The following is a 16,624-nucleotide window of genomic DNA, read 5'->3' on the forward strand; positions in this document are numbered from 1 at the left end:
ATGCAAATTATCTTACTTTGGACAGACAGGTAGGTCTGTTCAGAAACGCATCTCGGAACATCAAGACCACTTTCGTCTTCTTAAACCACAGAAATCTGGCCTCTCTCAACATGGAATTGAAAATCCAAACCATAGGATCCATTGGGAAAAGGCTAAACTTGTACATAGATCTTTATTTAAACATGAACGTTTATACAAAGAAAGTTCTGAAGCCCTACTACACAGACCAAACCTAAACCGCAACGATGTTCTTACTATTCCTAAAGTATGGGAAATTATCATACAAAACTGTGTTAAATAATTAACGTTTTTTTTTTTTTTTTTTACTACTTTAGCACGTTATGCACGTTTTCATGAGATTCTATTGTAATCATGCGCCCTAACTGTATGTTATTCCTAATTTTTGTTTAAATACTGTACTGATGATGTCCTAAGATACTTAGGATGAAATATTTACAATTAAATAATTTTCACTGTGGTTTATACGTGTGTTTCTTCTAATTATTAACATTCTTTGGTCTCAAGTTTTTCTTTCACACATTGCTTGAGAAAGCTGTCTTGCAACAGCGCAATAAATTCTTCTTCTTCATTCTTATCTCAAGTTTTCTCTTCTACCCCACCTATGTTTCAATAATTTAAGCATCCATAATAATTACTCATTTAGTAAGCATTGGGATCCCCAAATGCTGAACTGCCAGGTCTGTAGCAATATCCCATTTCATCCTGTTAGCCTCCACTTCACATCAGACGACCTCAAACTCACTGCTCCACAGGACATTACTTCATGAGTTTCTACCCTAACTGGCCTCAAGTCATGTGATATCATTAGCAATACCCCCCCCCCACTACTTCCCTATCTCTTCTGTCATTCCTAAAAACACCATGCCCTTTGCACTCAATTTCAGTTACTACATTCAACTCTGAGAGCCAGGTTTCACTAATGCCAATAATTTTAGGCTACAGCATATTAACAAAAGTAACAAACCCAACCTCTTTGTATCCAATGCACTTGACATTCTGTATACACATAAAAAGTTACCTCCTTGCTTTTTTTTTTCATATATAGCAATACCTTGCATAGAACTGTTTTGATCAAAGCAGGTTTCACTATAGCATAGCTTTTAACAATTTAAAAATTTTAACAGCAGCACAGTAATGCACTGCATAATGTCCTGCAAATAAATGTCATGGTTGGTAAGAATATTAAAACAAGCAATGACAGTTCTTCATAAAGTATGTACTGGAAGGACAACAGATTCTCCCAAAGGTTTCATCTGAAATGGCTATAATTCCATCACTCTCCTGAAATGTTAAAAACAAACAGAAATCAATGAAAATCAGTTCCGAGTTCAACTTCAGACTTACTGTACTAATTATTTATTCATTTTCAGCACTAGTAGTTCTGTGAAAAAAAATAAGCTCCCTCCAATACCAAAAAACTGAAATTTGCAGGCATCATTCAAAAAAAAAAAAAAAAATTAATAACCCTCAGTTCAAATAACACATATCTGTTATACAAGAGATTTTGAAACTTTTATGGATGGCAATTCTATTAAAAAATAATAATAAATAAAAAAAAGAGTATATAACATAGTTGAATCAATAATCCATTATACAGTAAACCTGAAGTAATATTACTTTTCTTAGTTAAAACTTACAATATGAGAAATAAAGTACATCCTATAAAATACCTTTATTGTTCTATTTAAACATTCATCTGCCATCAGTCGAACATCTGAATCTTCATCATCACAGCAGAGTAAAAATGTCTCCATCGCAATACCTAAGAATCGAAGGAAGTCTGGTGTAGATCTGAAAGAAAATAAAAATACAATTGTAATCTATGCAGTTTAATAAAGTTACATTATATATGATCTATTTGCTAGAATATAATATTATGTAAATTGCACATAAATCTACTATGTGCACAATGTTTGAGGCATGGAAAAAAACAGATAAAGAAATTATTATAAACAATAAAAAAAAAACATATTTCATAATAGCATTTTTGTAAGAGTGACACCAATCATTATCACCATAAATGAACTTGGAATCATCACTGGCATAGGTACTAGATATATATAATTTTGTTTTGCCTAATTTTGACACTAAAATGTCAAACTGAGGCCAAACAAGAACAACAAAATCAATTTGATAATTATACCAAATTTTATTAAATTCAAGTCAGATATAAATGTTCTCTGCTCTCATCTCTAGTCAACCAAGGATTTTTTAAATAAACTAGGATCAAAAACATGGATTTTATGTACTTTAAGTATAGAATTTAAAAACACAACTTTCCTCCTTTAGCATGTCAAGATTCGTTGTTACACCTACGCAAAAAATTTTGATGATAAAAATTTTTTAAAATTTTTATCATCAAACCTTTGATGATAAAAATTTTAAAAACATAATAATAATAAATAATCTTCAGTTAGAGAAAAGAGGGGGATATTTTGTGAATGAATATAAACAGTCGAAATTCTTGAATATTTTACTATATTATCTATAGTAAGAGAATAAAAATTATTAAAAGTACACAACCATAAACATGCTCACAAGTATTCATTTCCTCTTTAAGCACGACCTCTCTCTCTCTCTCTCTCTCTCTCAGAAGAAACCAACAATAGACCCTCTATATGTAGAAGTATTCCATTGTCCTTGGTATCATTACTCCATTTGTATGAAGTTCTTTCTGGTGATACCATTCATCCTGCTGATTACTCACAGTATGAAGATGTTCAGGAAAGGAGTCTAGGTGAAAAGAAATCTTCAGCAACTGGGTGTAACTAAAGGTCCTCCGTTTTTTTGATACTCTGTTAGTATCAACTAGTTCTTTAGCAATTTCAGCTTTACTGTTTCCCAAAAACACAAACAGTGCCTCTGAATGATTTTCAGGTTTCTAATTCTATTTTAGTGAGACTCTTTTTGAAATTACTTACTTTGAGGTCCAACAAGCATACTTATCTTAAGCCTGGCTTCTGAAATTTCTGGAAATCTTGCATTACATTAATAAATGCTTCAAAAGTTTTTCAAGAAATCCAGTTTAATATGCAGTGATGACAGAAAAATTTTCTTGGGATGAAAGGAGCTTGTTTTAATATTCTATCTTCCTTGCACAAAATCTTTCCAGGAAGACCATTTTGTTTGACAATAATGTACTGCTATGCTATTTCATAAGCACACAAAAAAAAGCAATATAAATTTCCTTGCATACTCAGCAATAATACAATTATTTTTAAACTGCCACAATGGTAGTCCTTGCACCTTATTCCATTAATTAGGGCATATTTTCAGTCTTTGTCATACTTGTAAACAAGAGATAAGGTTGAGTTACTAATATTATTATTGTACAACAAACACAAGTTTTTTTTAACTCATTTTTGGAAGATTCAGAAACAAGTGCAAATATTTTGGCTCACTAACTTCGTTTCTATTCTTTGTCCTCAAAATTGAGAACAAAATTGAGAAGCTGAGATTTCGTTTTAATTTCAAAAAACACATTTTTGTTTCCTAGAGCCAAAAGTTCAATTGTTGAAGATGAGATCCAGCAGTTCAGATTGCTTCTTTTGTTCAATCAGAAGAGGTTTTATAATAAATTTAGTTTAATCCTTTATCCAAATGTAAGCAAACAAAGTTTATGCCTGAAGTATCTTCAGGACTGAGGCAACTCGTGGTAAAGGTGGACTAAGCTTTCATCACTCCTTGTCTTAGTATTCCCCATAATGCAAAGCACATCTCCTTGCAGACATGTATAATGCTATGTATTAAGGGAAGGGCCACTACCCAGACCAGTTTCGACCTTTATTGAGGTCTCGTCAGTGGGAGCCAGACCCAGAGATGGTGATACTATGGCAGAAGCAACGGAGAAGTCATATTTACCTATACGAGTTGCCAAAGGGTGTACCACCTTATTATTAAATTACTCTGGATTTACCACAAGTTGCCTCATTTCTGAAGATACTTTAGGTGCAAACTTTATTTGCTTACACTTGGATAAAGGATTAAACTAAATTTATTATAGTCTAACCAAGTGGGAAAAGACTTCCAACAGAAGAGGTTTGTTGACTTCAAAAATACTTTCATCTGATAATGATGACTTCCTCTCCATATAGAAGCAGAAGATTCATCACTTGATACTATGTGGAGAGTACTACATCAGTACTACAATATCTGGCAGTGATAATGAAGCAGGTACTGGAAGATCTAAAGAGCGAGGGTGCTAGTCTTACAGCACCCTCGTTGAAGGTGCTGTAAGACTAGCACATGGATGAACATCAAATGTTTTTCATACATTTAACTAACTACTTTAGTTAAATGGAGTTAAGAATCTGTTACATCATTTTTAGATTTTATTTAAATCATTTCTATCTAAAGTTATAGACCAAGTTATTTCCTGAATTCACTGAGTCAAATTACTTTTACAAGATATGTGCAGCAATAACGAGAAGCACACTTTTTATCTTGGTCTGCCAAAAAATACTGAAAGAATGCAGTCTTTGCTGTGTGAATGATGTTATGTTACATTAATACTTTAAACAACACACAACAAAACTAGTCTGTGCTTGTTTACCAAGCATTGACTTGTAACACAAATTATCTTCAACTTTAAATATGTTAATATAAAGAAATAACATTCGAAACACTTAACTACAAATGAGAATTTTAACAGACTACATTCAAAATACACCATGTTGATAAATGCATTTGAACACCTAGTTGTAGTCAAAAAAATCATTTTAATTACATTTCTAGTAACAAATGTATTAGAAATTGGACCACTAATTTCTAGGAACATTTTTTCCTTCCTTGTACAAAACTACCCACATTGTTGATGCTGATGATGGCTGCTGTGGTCTGGAACGAATTTAGTGTTCTAATTTGTCTCAAAGATATTCGATGGGGGTTGAGGTCTGGACCCGGAGCCAGCCAGTCCAACACTTCAACACTGTTTTGTGGAAACCAGGCTTGGACACGTAGTGCAGTAGGGCACAGAGCACTGTCGTGCTGAAACATGCTAGGGCCACTGCTGAAGTACTTCCACAGCACTGGAAGCATGAAGTTGTCCAGGAAGTCCAGGTAACAAATCAGATGTCATGGTTTTGGACACATTCGCTGATGGACCAAGCCCCCATCCAACTGAAACACCCCCCATACCATTACAGAGCCTCCACCAAACTTGACAGCTGGAATGATGCAATCCCAGGTAATCGCCAGATCCAAACATGACCATCAGAGTGAAACATTTGGAAAAGTGATTTGTCACTCCACAGAATCCTTTTCCATTATGGTCGAGGAATAGTATGAAAGACACTAATCCAAATGCTGCTTGTCAGTGAAAGGGGGAAGGGGATGTGTGGCTTGTTTGCAGCAGCTCTGCCGTGGTAACCTAAAGCATGCAACTCTCTGCAGACAGTTCTAGTGCTGATTGATGTTGTTGCATTATCCAGGTTGACTGTGAGGTCTGCCGTTAATGACATGCAGGATGCTTGAACATTCCAAGACAAAGCTTGTTGATCTCGATCAGTGAGTGTTGTAGCCTCCCAGAGCATTTTCCCACTGTGTTAGCATCATAAACTTTCCATCTAAGCCTATCCACACGTTTCCATCTATGAATGACATAAGCAATGGAAGATTTTGGTATACTGAGATGGATAGCAATGTCACGGACAGAAAGATCACTGATGTGACACCCAACTACTATTCCACGCTGGAGATCTGTCAGTTCAGCTGAACACAGCATCTGGACATCGAGTAGAGTGCAAAACATGCAGCACATCTCAACCTTTTATTACCAGACTTATGCAGACACGCTCCCTGATTATTTGCATATGGTAGGATACGAAATCTGCATAGCACATAAGGTGTCCAAATACTTTTGTCAACATAGTGTATGTTCAAACCCCGTCTATTCATTTTCAAACAACTTTTTGCATTGGAGTGAAGATGACTTCACTATTTGGACAGCTGGATTGCAAAAGGTTCAACTTCATGGATAGGAAGGTGAAGAAGTCAGAGTGGTTTACAGAATTTGGAGAGTGATAAATAGAGCAGATGAATACTACTGAATGGAGCAAGGAAACCCTGAGCCAAAGGAGATCAAAAGTAGATGATTTTAAGTTTGGCATTCTCTAGCAAGCAATGTCAGATCTTACAAAGGCACCAGCATGAATCACGAAGTGTGTAATTTGAACACTGAAGGTGGACTGTGGCTGATGTATATGCAATTTAGGATTCTGTCAAGAGTAGGTGGTAAGATGTGGATGTTTGCAAGTGATGATATACATCATTTATGTTAGTGTTTATGCCAAGATGTTGGTAAAGTTAATGTGAAAGTGATTTTTTTTTTTTTTAGGAGTTCTGATATGTCTTGTAATATATTTATTCAAACATAACTCGCAATTTTTCCCCAAAAATTAAAATTAAAAAATCGTGGTGCAAGATATATTTAATTTAATTATGCGAGATATGGGGATTTTTGGAAACTAAAGTTTTTCAGGGAAAAAACTAAATTGACATTTATAATTAAATCCTTGGTATTCATTATAATTTATGCTTACTCGCATTATTTATAAAATGAAGGCATTTAAATTTTAATTATCAACGTTATTTACGTGATCGGCCACTCACCTTCATCATGCGATATATTTGAATCTTTTGCGACAATGCTTCTGTAATTAATTTAATTATTTCTGCAAAATCATGTCCCAAGCTCTCAAAATCCAGTTGCACAACAGTTCTAATGATGGTCTCTTAATATTAATCCTCCCCCTCGCCTCTTGGCAATCCAAGATCGAGTAAAAGCTAATGCTCTCACTTCCACATTTCCTCTACTGGCTGCCTCCATCTCTATGCTTATGATTGGTGCAGTATTAACAAAAGATTGTGCAACTCAATGACAAAGACAAGCTGACAATTGTTGAGTCGAAATTCTGATTCTCTTCAACCAATTTCTTAAAGTTTAAAACTTTTTTCATGTGTGAACTATGTGTGAAACGTTTAAATTTCTTTTTTCATAAAGTAAAATCAGGGGTGCGAGTTATATGCGATGGAGAGTTATATTAGAGTAAATATGGTATACTGTGTTGTTTAGTTTGCCATTTTTGTTGAGATAAACTTTTGAGAGAGAGATTTATATCATTACAATAAAACAATGAAAATTATGTTTTTTATTGTTTTCTTTTAATAAAGATATACAGAAATTCACATTTTGGAATATTTGATTTTTCAGAGTGTTGCAGCTAGTATTGGACAACTAAAATTCTGCATGTTAATGCTATGTCATGCTCTATAACAGGGGGTGTTCAATCCGTCGAGCGATTTTTGGTTGATTTCTTGTGTATTCCTCCTTACAAATTTAATTAAAACTGAAAACATAATATTTTATTCATCATTATTTTGTATTATTTTTAATTAGCTTTAAATGTATTGCTATTGTTTATTTATTTTCCGTTAAAATTATCAAATCAGTAATTTTCTTATAAGTCCGGGTAAATGAATTAATTTAAATCGGTGGAAGTCAAACAGCGAGCTGAGTGAATACGATTATAAGCAAAGTGTAAAAACTTGATTGTAGGTTAAATATTAAATATTCCATAGCACATTACATCGATTTTTTACTTAGGTTAAGTCCCATGTGAATATTGTAAAAAAATAAACTTTGTTTGTCTCAGTATAGTCTGTATTAGATGTTTTTGTAAATAACTCTTTTGAAGCTGACTGTATATACTGCTTTAATAAGAATATGTTAGAGTGTTAAAAACAAAGGCAATGTTTTTGTCGCCGAAGCTGTACATGGCGGCATTACAAAGATTGTTATTGAAACTTGTATGTATGAGAAAGGTTTGCAGGCTCTAAGTGTAAACATCTCATACATACAAGTTTCAGTCAGAAAGAGTTCAAACAACTTTCCGATGGCTGGCAACTTACAATCAAAAGAAAGCAGAGGAGAACAAAAGGTATGCTAAACTTAAAACTTATGAAAGACTCATACTGATTCTTTGGGGGTTGCCGAACTTCATGCAAGGTCTCAGAGGAGGCCTAATAAAAAGGGTCTGAAGCAAGCAGAAGGGGTCCTGGTTCCAGAATTGCTGTCAGAGAGGAGGCCGCCAGGTCCAGAGTCACCATCAGAGAGACTGCCCGGATCCACGTTGCTTGAAAGAGGAGTTTCCCGCTTCCAGAAAGTAACTTCTCGGTTCGAGACGTCACTAGAGAGAGAGACCACTTCTAGGACGAAGACAAGGTTTCAAATTGCCTTAAGGAAGAGTTCCAATTGCCGGAGAAACGTTTCCAGGCCAGGTTAATGTCAGACATTCAGCAGGGTGTTTGTTTTCGTTACAATTTGATGAATCAAACGACTTCACTGATATTGCTCAGTTAATGGTATTTATTCGCAAGGTATTTCAAGATTATTCAAGTAAAGAAGAACTTTTGAAAATTATACCATTATTGGGAAGGACTAGGGGAGAAGACATTTTTTCGGCATTTGATGAATTTCTGAAACAACACAAACTTCCGCTTTTTAAACTTGTGTCTATTACTACTGATGGTGCTCCTGCAATGATAGGTAATAAATCAGGCTTCATTTCATTATGTAAAATCAATGACAAATATCCAGATTTTTTAACGTACCACTGTATTATTCACCAACAAGTACTGTGTAGCAAAAGATTAAACACAAAAGATAGATGTTTTGGATATTATATTTAAAATTGTAAATTCTGTATGAGGAAAAGCCCTGCAACAGCGGTTATTTAAATTACAGGCAGATGATGATAGGGAACTTCTGTTGTACAATAATGTTCGCTAACTCAGCAGAAGTCAATTTTTAGAAAGATTTCTTGTATTAATTAACGATATAAAAAATTTTCTTCATGAAAAAGGAGATATTTATCCACAATTGAGTGATAAAAGATGGTTGTTACACTTATCATTTTTAGTAGATTTCTGTACGAAATTTTGCAATTTAAATTTAGAGTTACAAGGTAGAGATAAAAATTTAATTGACATGTTAAGTTCAATAAAAACTTTCCAATAGTACTTACTTTTATTAAAGAAAAATATAAATGGCCGTGAATTTAGACATCTTCCATATTTATTAAAATGTTTTGAACGAAATCAAGAAATGCTTCACTATGATTTAAAAGAATTTATTCGTGAAATAAAATTAGTTGAGGAAGAAATAAATTCAAGATTTAAAGATTTTAATAAAACTGAAATGATTGTATCTTTTATCAATAATCCATTTCAAGAAAACTTGAACATCACAGAAATTTCAAATAAAATTAGTGGGCTGTTTGATATAAACCAAGCTGAAGTCGAACTTGAGATAACATTCATTCAGAAGAGTTTACATTTAAAATCAATAAACAATGAAGTCATTTGAAAGTATGCACATGAAAAATTCCCAATATTAACTGATATTTCGCGAAAAATTCTGTCGTGTTTCGGATCGACATACTTGTCAGAATCCGCTTTTTCAAATATGACCGTCATAAAAAATCAATTAAGAAACCAAATTACAAATGATCGTTTGGATGATTGTCTGTGAATGGCCACTTCTTCATATCAACTTGACTATGAAAATATTGCAAGGTCCAAACAATGCCAAATTTCACATTAACTTTTTTTTTTTTTTTAATCAACCAGCATTTCCTGTAACTTATGAGTTTGTAATCAATCTGTTGTTTTTTTCTAACTTTTGTTTTCCAAAATAGAGAAATAAATATTTTATTCTAATATTTTTTTTTTTGTTGTATTAAAATAATTAAAAGTGATAAATAAATTTTGAAATACACAAATAAAGTTTTTAGTTGTGTATTTTTTTTAGTTGTTTATTTTTAGTTGTTTATTTGTGTGTAATCAGATATCAGGTTGGGGGGAACGTGATCTATATAAGAGAATAGATCGCTGAATAACTTATATATAAGAGAGTAGATCGCCGAATAACTTTTTATAGAAAAGCAGCTCATGCATTTAAAAAAGGTTGAACACCACTGCTCTATAATGTAGCAAAATTAGACAAGGCTTGCATATGATAATGTTGAAGGTTCCCATATAAGATGAAATACAGCACAACAGTTCTGAAGTTGAAGAGCAAACCCTTCTATTTAACCCATCTCAGGTCCCAAGTGATACTGGTATCATATGCTATTATTTACATGTATACATGGTATAAATAAACTTTATACTGAAGAATGTCACAAAACTTACCGAATATTCTGAGAACATATTGCATCAGCAATAGTGCTACAATTGATAAGTTTTTCCTTCTTGCCAACAGCATCTTTTTTCCTACAGTAAATATATATATAACACACATACATGTATTTAATGACTAATTTATATGAACATTTAATACTTTCTTAAACATATGTTTAAAATTATAAAAAACACATTGTTGAAACAAGTTACTATATTAGATTTTTTTTTAATTTAAATCTCTGTAGACAATTTGTCAAACAGCCATCAACCTCCTATATCACTACTCTATTATCAATACCATCTGCTTCATTCATATAAGGCAGATGAAATGGATGGACATCAAATACCTTCACAAAACAGACATACCACAGTCTGCATCTTCTTTGTCTGACAAACATTATTCCAGGAGTCGCCGGCCTGGTTGGCCGAATGGTTAGAGTATCCGCTCTCCAGCCGAAAGGCTGCAGGTTCGAATCCTGCCATGGGCATGGATGTTTGTGATTGTCTGTGAAAATACTAATGGTGGTGGACAGTAGATGCTGTTGGTGTAGATGATGCAGTAGGTGGATGGAGTTGAGTGGTAGAGACATTGAGTTGTAGAGTAGGTGCCCTCCCTCGATGAGTCTTGGACTCCCTGGAGTGTCAAATAATAATAATAATTATATTTTATTCACTACTTCACTGAGCCTGGCCTCATTTGAGAGATAATAAGCCAAAGTCTATACTTTATGACTGATAACATCATAAAGTAAAAAATCTTTATAAAGAATTTTTCAACTGAAAATTAGGTACCTAGTCTCATAAAATGAGAGTTCTTTATGATACAACCTACAGGATTTCCTGGAAGCATTGCTCCACTAGTAAATTCAAAAAAAGGAAAGACTGTTCTCGGAATCTGTGGCAGCAATCAGAAATCAACCAAATTTAAATAAATACGGATGCATAAAACTTCCCAAAATTTGGGACACAATAATTGTCAGTGGTCCCACTTTACATCCTAGGTCACCTACAAAAGCCAATAGAGGGCAAACCAACTGGATAGGATTTTTAGAGTCACCCACGTGTTCCATTTAGTATTGTATTGTCTTTGAGTGTGTGTTTATAATTTATTTATAATTATTTATTTATAGTTATTTATAATCCCTGAAGATGTCTCAGTAACTGAGACGAAATATTGGAAGCATTAAAATTAGTTTTTAATCCCTTCCTAGTACTGCAAATATTCCATTAAACCTCCCAGCACTTAAGCCTTAACACACATTTCCAGAACTCTAACCTACACTACCTTAAATTCTGAACTTCAAAACATTTATCAGTGGGGTTTGGATAACATTATCAACTTCAATGCCCGCAAAACACAGCTCTGCATTATTTCCTACAAAAAATGAACTCTGTTCTTCCAATCTTGCCCTTGAAAACACTCAAATCTCTATTCAAGATGAGATTCTATGTCTCGGAATAACTCTAACCTCAAATCTCTCTCTCTCTTGTCACAAACATATCACAAATATTGCCTCCTATGCATCCAAAAAATTATACTTTCTCTTTCATTTGAGGCATTACTTTAACTCCAAACAGCTCCTAACCTCTATACAAATCACAAATCTGCCCAACCATTGAATACTGCTTTCACCACATGGGGTGATGCCACTAAGAGCTCCATGAAAATACATAGATTCTATACAGAAAAGAGCAGTTATATTGATTGATAACAGGCATTCAGTCTCTACAGCCTGCATCTTCCATAAATATTTCTATTATTGCTATTCATCAAAATTGGCATCAATAATTCCCTCATCATCTTGCAAATCCAACCAAATACATGCAGCAACTAACCAACACCCTCTCACAGTTCAACTCCAAGCCACTGAACAAATTTCTCCTCTTCTTCATTTATCCCTTCCATTGCTATCCTCTGGAACAGTCTTCCATCATGTGTTTTCCAAGAAATACAGCCCACAGCTTTTCAAGTCAAATCTGAATAAAATCCTTATTGCCCATCCACTGTACTAGCATACTAGAGGTTGACTAATTTCTTGTGGATGGGTTCTTCACAAAACAAATCTCTTCAAGTAGTCATACTTATCTAACATCTATCCAACTTGGAAGCAAGCTTTTATTCAGCCTGTTCCCAAAAAGGGAGATAAGTCAGCTGTAAAACTATAACCACTTCTTTAATAAATGCCTTAAACACTGATCACCTTGGCATTCTCAAATGAGAATAACCAGGTGAATTGTAATGCCACCAAAACACAATCTTATCTCATTTCCCAGAAGAAAGATCATGCTTCACGGTTAGGAGAGAGAGGGGGTCTCTCAAAAGGGTACCCCTGCCTCACTTTTGACAATATCCTACTCACCAACCAGGATCAGTTTTCTCTTCTTGGGTAGACTTTCACATCTAGCCTGTCCTTGCAAAAGCACATCAGGTCTATAGCCTCTGCTGCTTCCAAAAAACTTGGTTTTTTTTTTTTTCATTTTAAACTACTTCTCTCCTTCAAAGCTTCTAACACTTTATAAAGCTCAAATCAACCAAACTTTAGAATACTGTTCTCACATTTGAGGTGACGCACCTGAAGACCTCCCTTCAGAATGCTTGATTGTATTCTGAAGGGCATTATATTGATTACATTTGACAGGTATTTCCATAGGCAATGCTCCACTGAACTGGCTACTACCATTCCTCTAATCACATATGAACACATGCAGTTGCTAGTTCACACCAATATACAGTTCAGCACCAAACTCATTAAACCAATTTCTCATCCTCCTCCTCCTTCATTCCTTACACCTCTGATCTTTGGAATAAGCTTCCCCCATACTGTTTTCTCCAATGACCTCAACCTTTAGGTCTTCAAGAAACACATCAACAAATTTCTTTCTTCTTTTAATCACTTACCCACACATAGTGCAGTCATGTCAAAGGTACTGGAACTTCTTGTGTGTGTGAGGCTAATATTAAAAAAAAAAAGTAAGATACAGAGGTAGCACGGTTGTTCCTCTCCAAAATTTGGGTATTTTCTCTTGCAAAACAGACAGATATCCACCTAAACAAAATGAATAGATAAACATATGTCTGAGAGATGGAGTGGAATGGATTGTAGTGTGGTGAGAGATAGTGTCCTATAATGAGTCAAAAAAATTCATTTCAAGTGCCAAGTAATAACAATAGCCTGACTATGAATAATTCATTACTGCATGGATGTTGTAAAACTTTCTAGATGTGCGGACAGCTTGGAAACATGACATATACTTAAAAATAAAATAAATAAATAAAAGCCTGGATGGCAATGGAACCTCAATACACAGCATGACACCATCCTCATGCTTATTGGAAGCATAAAGTGACAAAAACAGAATTACAGGATTAGATTCATGGCTTACCTGATCTTTGAATCACCCATGATACAAGAGAACTATACTTTTCAACTTTCTTTCATTAGTACAAGGGAACTATACCTTTCAACTTCCTTTCATGAGGTAAAACTTATTAAAAATAAATAAATAATTACTAAAATTAGACTCTTCCTTATATGCCAATGTCTTCATATCCTTATCAATTCAATTCTGAATCCTAATCAACTTCTGAAAACTTTAAATCTCCCTCCAGAAATTCAAACTATTCTATAATTGGATGCTCCTTTTTTGCATCACTGCTGTGGAAACTCTTCAAACAGACAGGAGGGAAATAAGCAGCACATGTTGAAAGTTGAAGCATATGTTTGTGACTGCCAAGATTAAGTAAAGCAATTTTTATAGTGATGCTTCATGGAACTGGAAACATTTGGTAGTATATATCAGTATGAATTAGGAACAAAGGGATCTGAATATTTTTATTTTTTTTTTGGCAACTTGGATAAGCAGTGTCAGATCAGATATAAAATACCAACATAAAGGAGCATACAAATAATCATGATTATCGTATGAAGATTGAATTTAGAATCTTAGCAGAATTGAGAATTTCACTTGGTATTTATTTTCTTTTTTTGTCAAATCAAATGTGATCCAAGTATCAAATTTATTTATTTATTTATGTCAGGGGTAAATAAGACATCTGTCTTAAATAATGCCTTGTCAGTTTCTTTTCAACAGCCATAATGAAGTGTTTCTGATGTAAATAATTTTTATCTGTATGAACCAAAATTAGAATGTTATACTGGAAACTATAAATATACTTCTAACTATATAAAAAAAAAAAAAAAAAAAAAAAAAAAAAAAAAAAAAAAAAAAATCCATATCTATCCATGGTACAAAATGTACCATAGGTTTGCAAAATAACCTTTCATGGGTGGAAGCAACATAAAATAAAAATAATAATAAATGCACCTGCAGACATGTTTAATGTAAACATACTGGTATTTCTTTAAAAGTGTTTCTGGCTGTGTATATATAAAACTGCTATTTCTGAAGTAGGAGTATATTATACACTGAATGAAAACTTTATTCAACTCTTATAACAAATATGTTTCAAAGCTTTTAAAGAAAAAAAAAACAATTAATGATTCTCATACATTCCATTACTGAGATATTTTGTACTTCATGCCTCACAAGACAGTTAATGTTCCCAAACCTGTGTAAAGAATTTTCTAGATGATCCATTAATTATATTCTCATTTTAGATGTCACGAAACACTAAAAAAAACTGCTTGAAGCGCCCATGAATAGTTTACTCTTTTCCTAGAAAAAGAAGCAAATTGTGAATATATAACTGGCTGAAATTTTTTTAAATAAAAAATTAGCTGATGAACATCCTTGTTAGCTTCTTTCTCATTATTTCAGCAATTCTGTCTATTATCTCCATAATTTTTTGAAATGTATCTTCTAAACTTCCACTGCAATTCCATCAGTATGGTACATGACTGCCATATGAATGAAACTAAATATCCAGGTGTAAACAGATAACATCATTATAAAAAACAGTAATTGAATGACACTTACAAATGGAAAAATTATTTAACACTTGCAGAATTTTCAGCTAGGTTTCCCACCTGTTGTCAGTGTATACAGATGAAAAGAGATAAAACAATTAGAACAAACTTAAAATGTAAGTACATGTGACAATATATTGTTACGTCGTTGGTTTTCTATAAATTTTGCTACAATTATCTTTCTGGTGCCAACTAAGAATAAATCTGTAAACTATCTCTCTGGGACCCGTTTCCCTTTTCAAGCTCTGACGATATTTGTTTGTTTTAGCTGCTCCAGTCAGAGCTTTAGGACAGAAAATTCTTGTCAAAGAAACCTTCCCGGGGGTTAAGTGTTACCTAACCTTATTAAAAGAATTAAGTAGCTTAAAGTAATCTTAGCATACAGTCATGGCCAAAATGCTCTTAGCTTCCTTTATCCGTGGTTTTATGAGTGGTAAAATAAGTCTCATGCTCATTTAAAACTCAGGCTTATCTGCAAGATAAGCATGTTTATTAAATGGTCAAAGAGATTACAATTAAGATTAACATGTCAAAGGCTAATCACATTTTTATCATTACTAAATCACTAGTTAAGCAAGTAAGAAATGGTCAAACTGACAAGTATGCTATTCACATTCCATGGGTAAATTAAATCCACGCATAGCACAAAACATAAGTCAACTTCTAAACTAAATTTTCTGTCATTTTACTCCTTCACATTAGATTAGGAACTGCACAATCATGAGTTTTCAAACTACCAGTCCAATACAGTCAATAAATCATTGCACATGGTCACTATAAAGTTCTCTTTCCTCCTAGTGAAAATTCTTGTTCCTTCTTTCATCTAAAACTAATTATTACACAGGTAAAAGAAAAGGTTTCAGTACTTTACCACCTTGACGTGATGATATCGTGATTCTTTCATCCGTCCTTTGTGTAGGGATATCTTTCTGCTACGGTAGATTGCCGCCATGCTGAAATCACGTGCTAGTCACAAACGGGGCATTTTTCTTGCTGGACAGGCGCTCATCTCATGGTTTGCTGTCATTAGCTCGACCGCCATCAAAGGGGAATCCTTTGCTATCTCGCATCGGTAAAACCTTTACTGATGGCCTGAATTGGAAAACTGCTATCATCTCGTGTATAGGCTTGTCCGACTCGCATCAGTCAGCAATGGGGAAAGGTTGCAGCTCGTCGCTGTCAAGCATCCTTCCGATCATCGACATCACTGGTCCGCACGAGAACACAGGAACAGGCAATAAGAAGAAGGAAAAAAAAAACAAGAGAGAGAGCTTCAAACATGCCTGAACTCGCTTTTATCCTCCTTCATAGAGCCCTCTTTCTGCTTTTGAATCTTATTCAAGGTGCCTCCCTATTCACTCATGATCGGAAGGATGCTTGACAGCTCGTCGCTGTCAAGCATCCTTCCGATCATCGACATCACTGGTCCGCACGAGAACACAGGAACAGGCAATAAGAAGAAGGCAAAAAAAAACAAGAGAGAGAGCTTCAAA

The 16,624-nt window shown here is 34.1% G+C and overlaps 1 protein-coding gene across 1 annotated transcript in view; it reads right to left on the bottom strand.

Annotated features, from left to right (window-relative positions):
- Positions 1 to 16,624, bottom strand: part of htt (huntingtin) — a 1,164,033-nt gene that overhangs the window by 1,134,244 nt on the left and 13,165 nt on the right. The window contains exons 2-3 of the mRNA XM_090393484.1: positions 10,213 to 10,293; positions 1,692 to 1,812 (exon numbers count right to left, since the gene is read on the bottom strand). Coding sequence (XP_090249610.1) covers positions 1,692 to 1,812; positions 10,213 to 10,293 — 202 coding nt within the window. The remainder of the gene's footprint in view (positions 1 to 1,691; positions 1,813 to 10,212; positions 10,294 to 16,624) is intronic.

This window comes from Typopeltis vanoorti, chromosome 5 (genome assembly GCF_054136105.1).
Source record: "Typopeltis vanoorti isolate ZY-2024b chromosome 5, IOZ_Tvanoo_1.0, whole genome shotgun sequence".
NCBI classification, from domain to species: domain Eukaryota; kingdom Metazoa; phylum Arthropoda; class Arachnida; order Uropygi; family Thelyphonidae; genus Typopeltis; species Typopeltis vanoorti.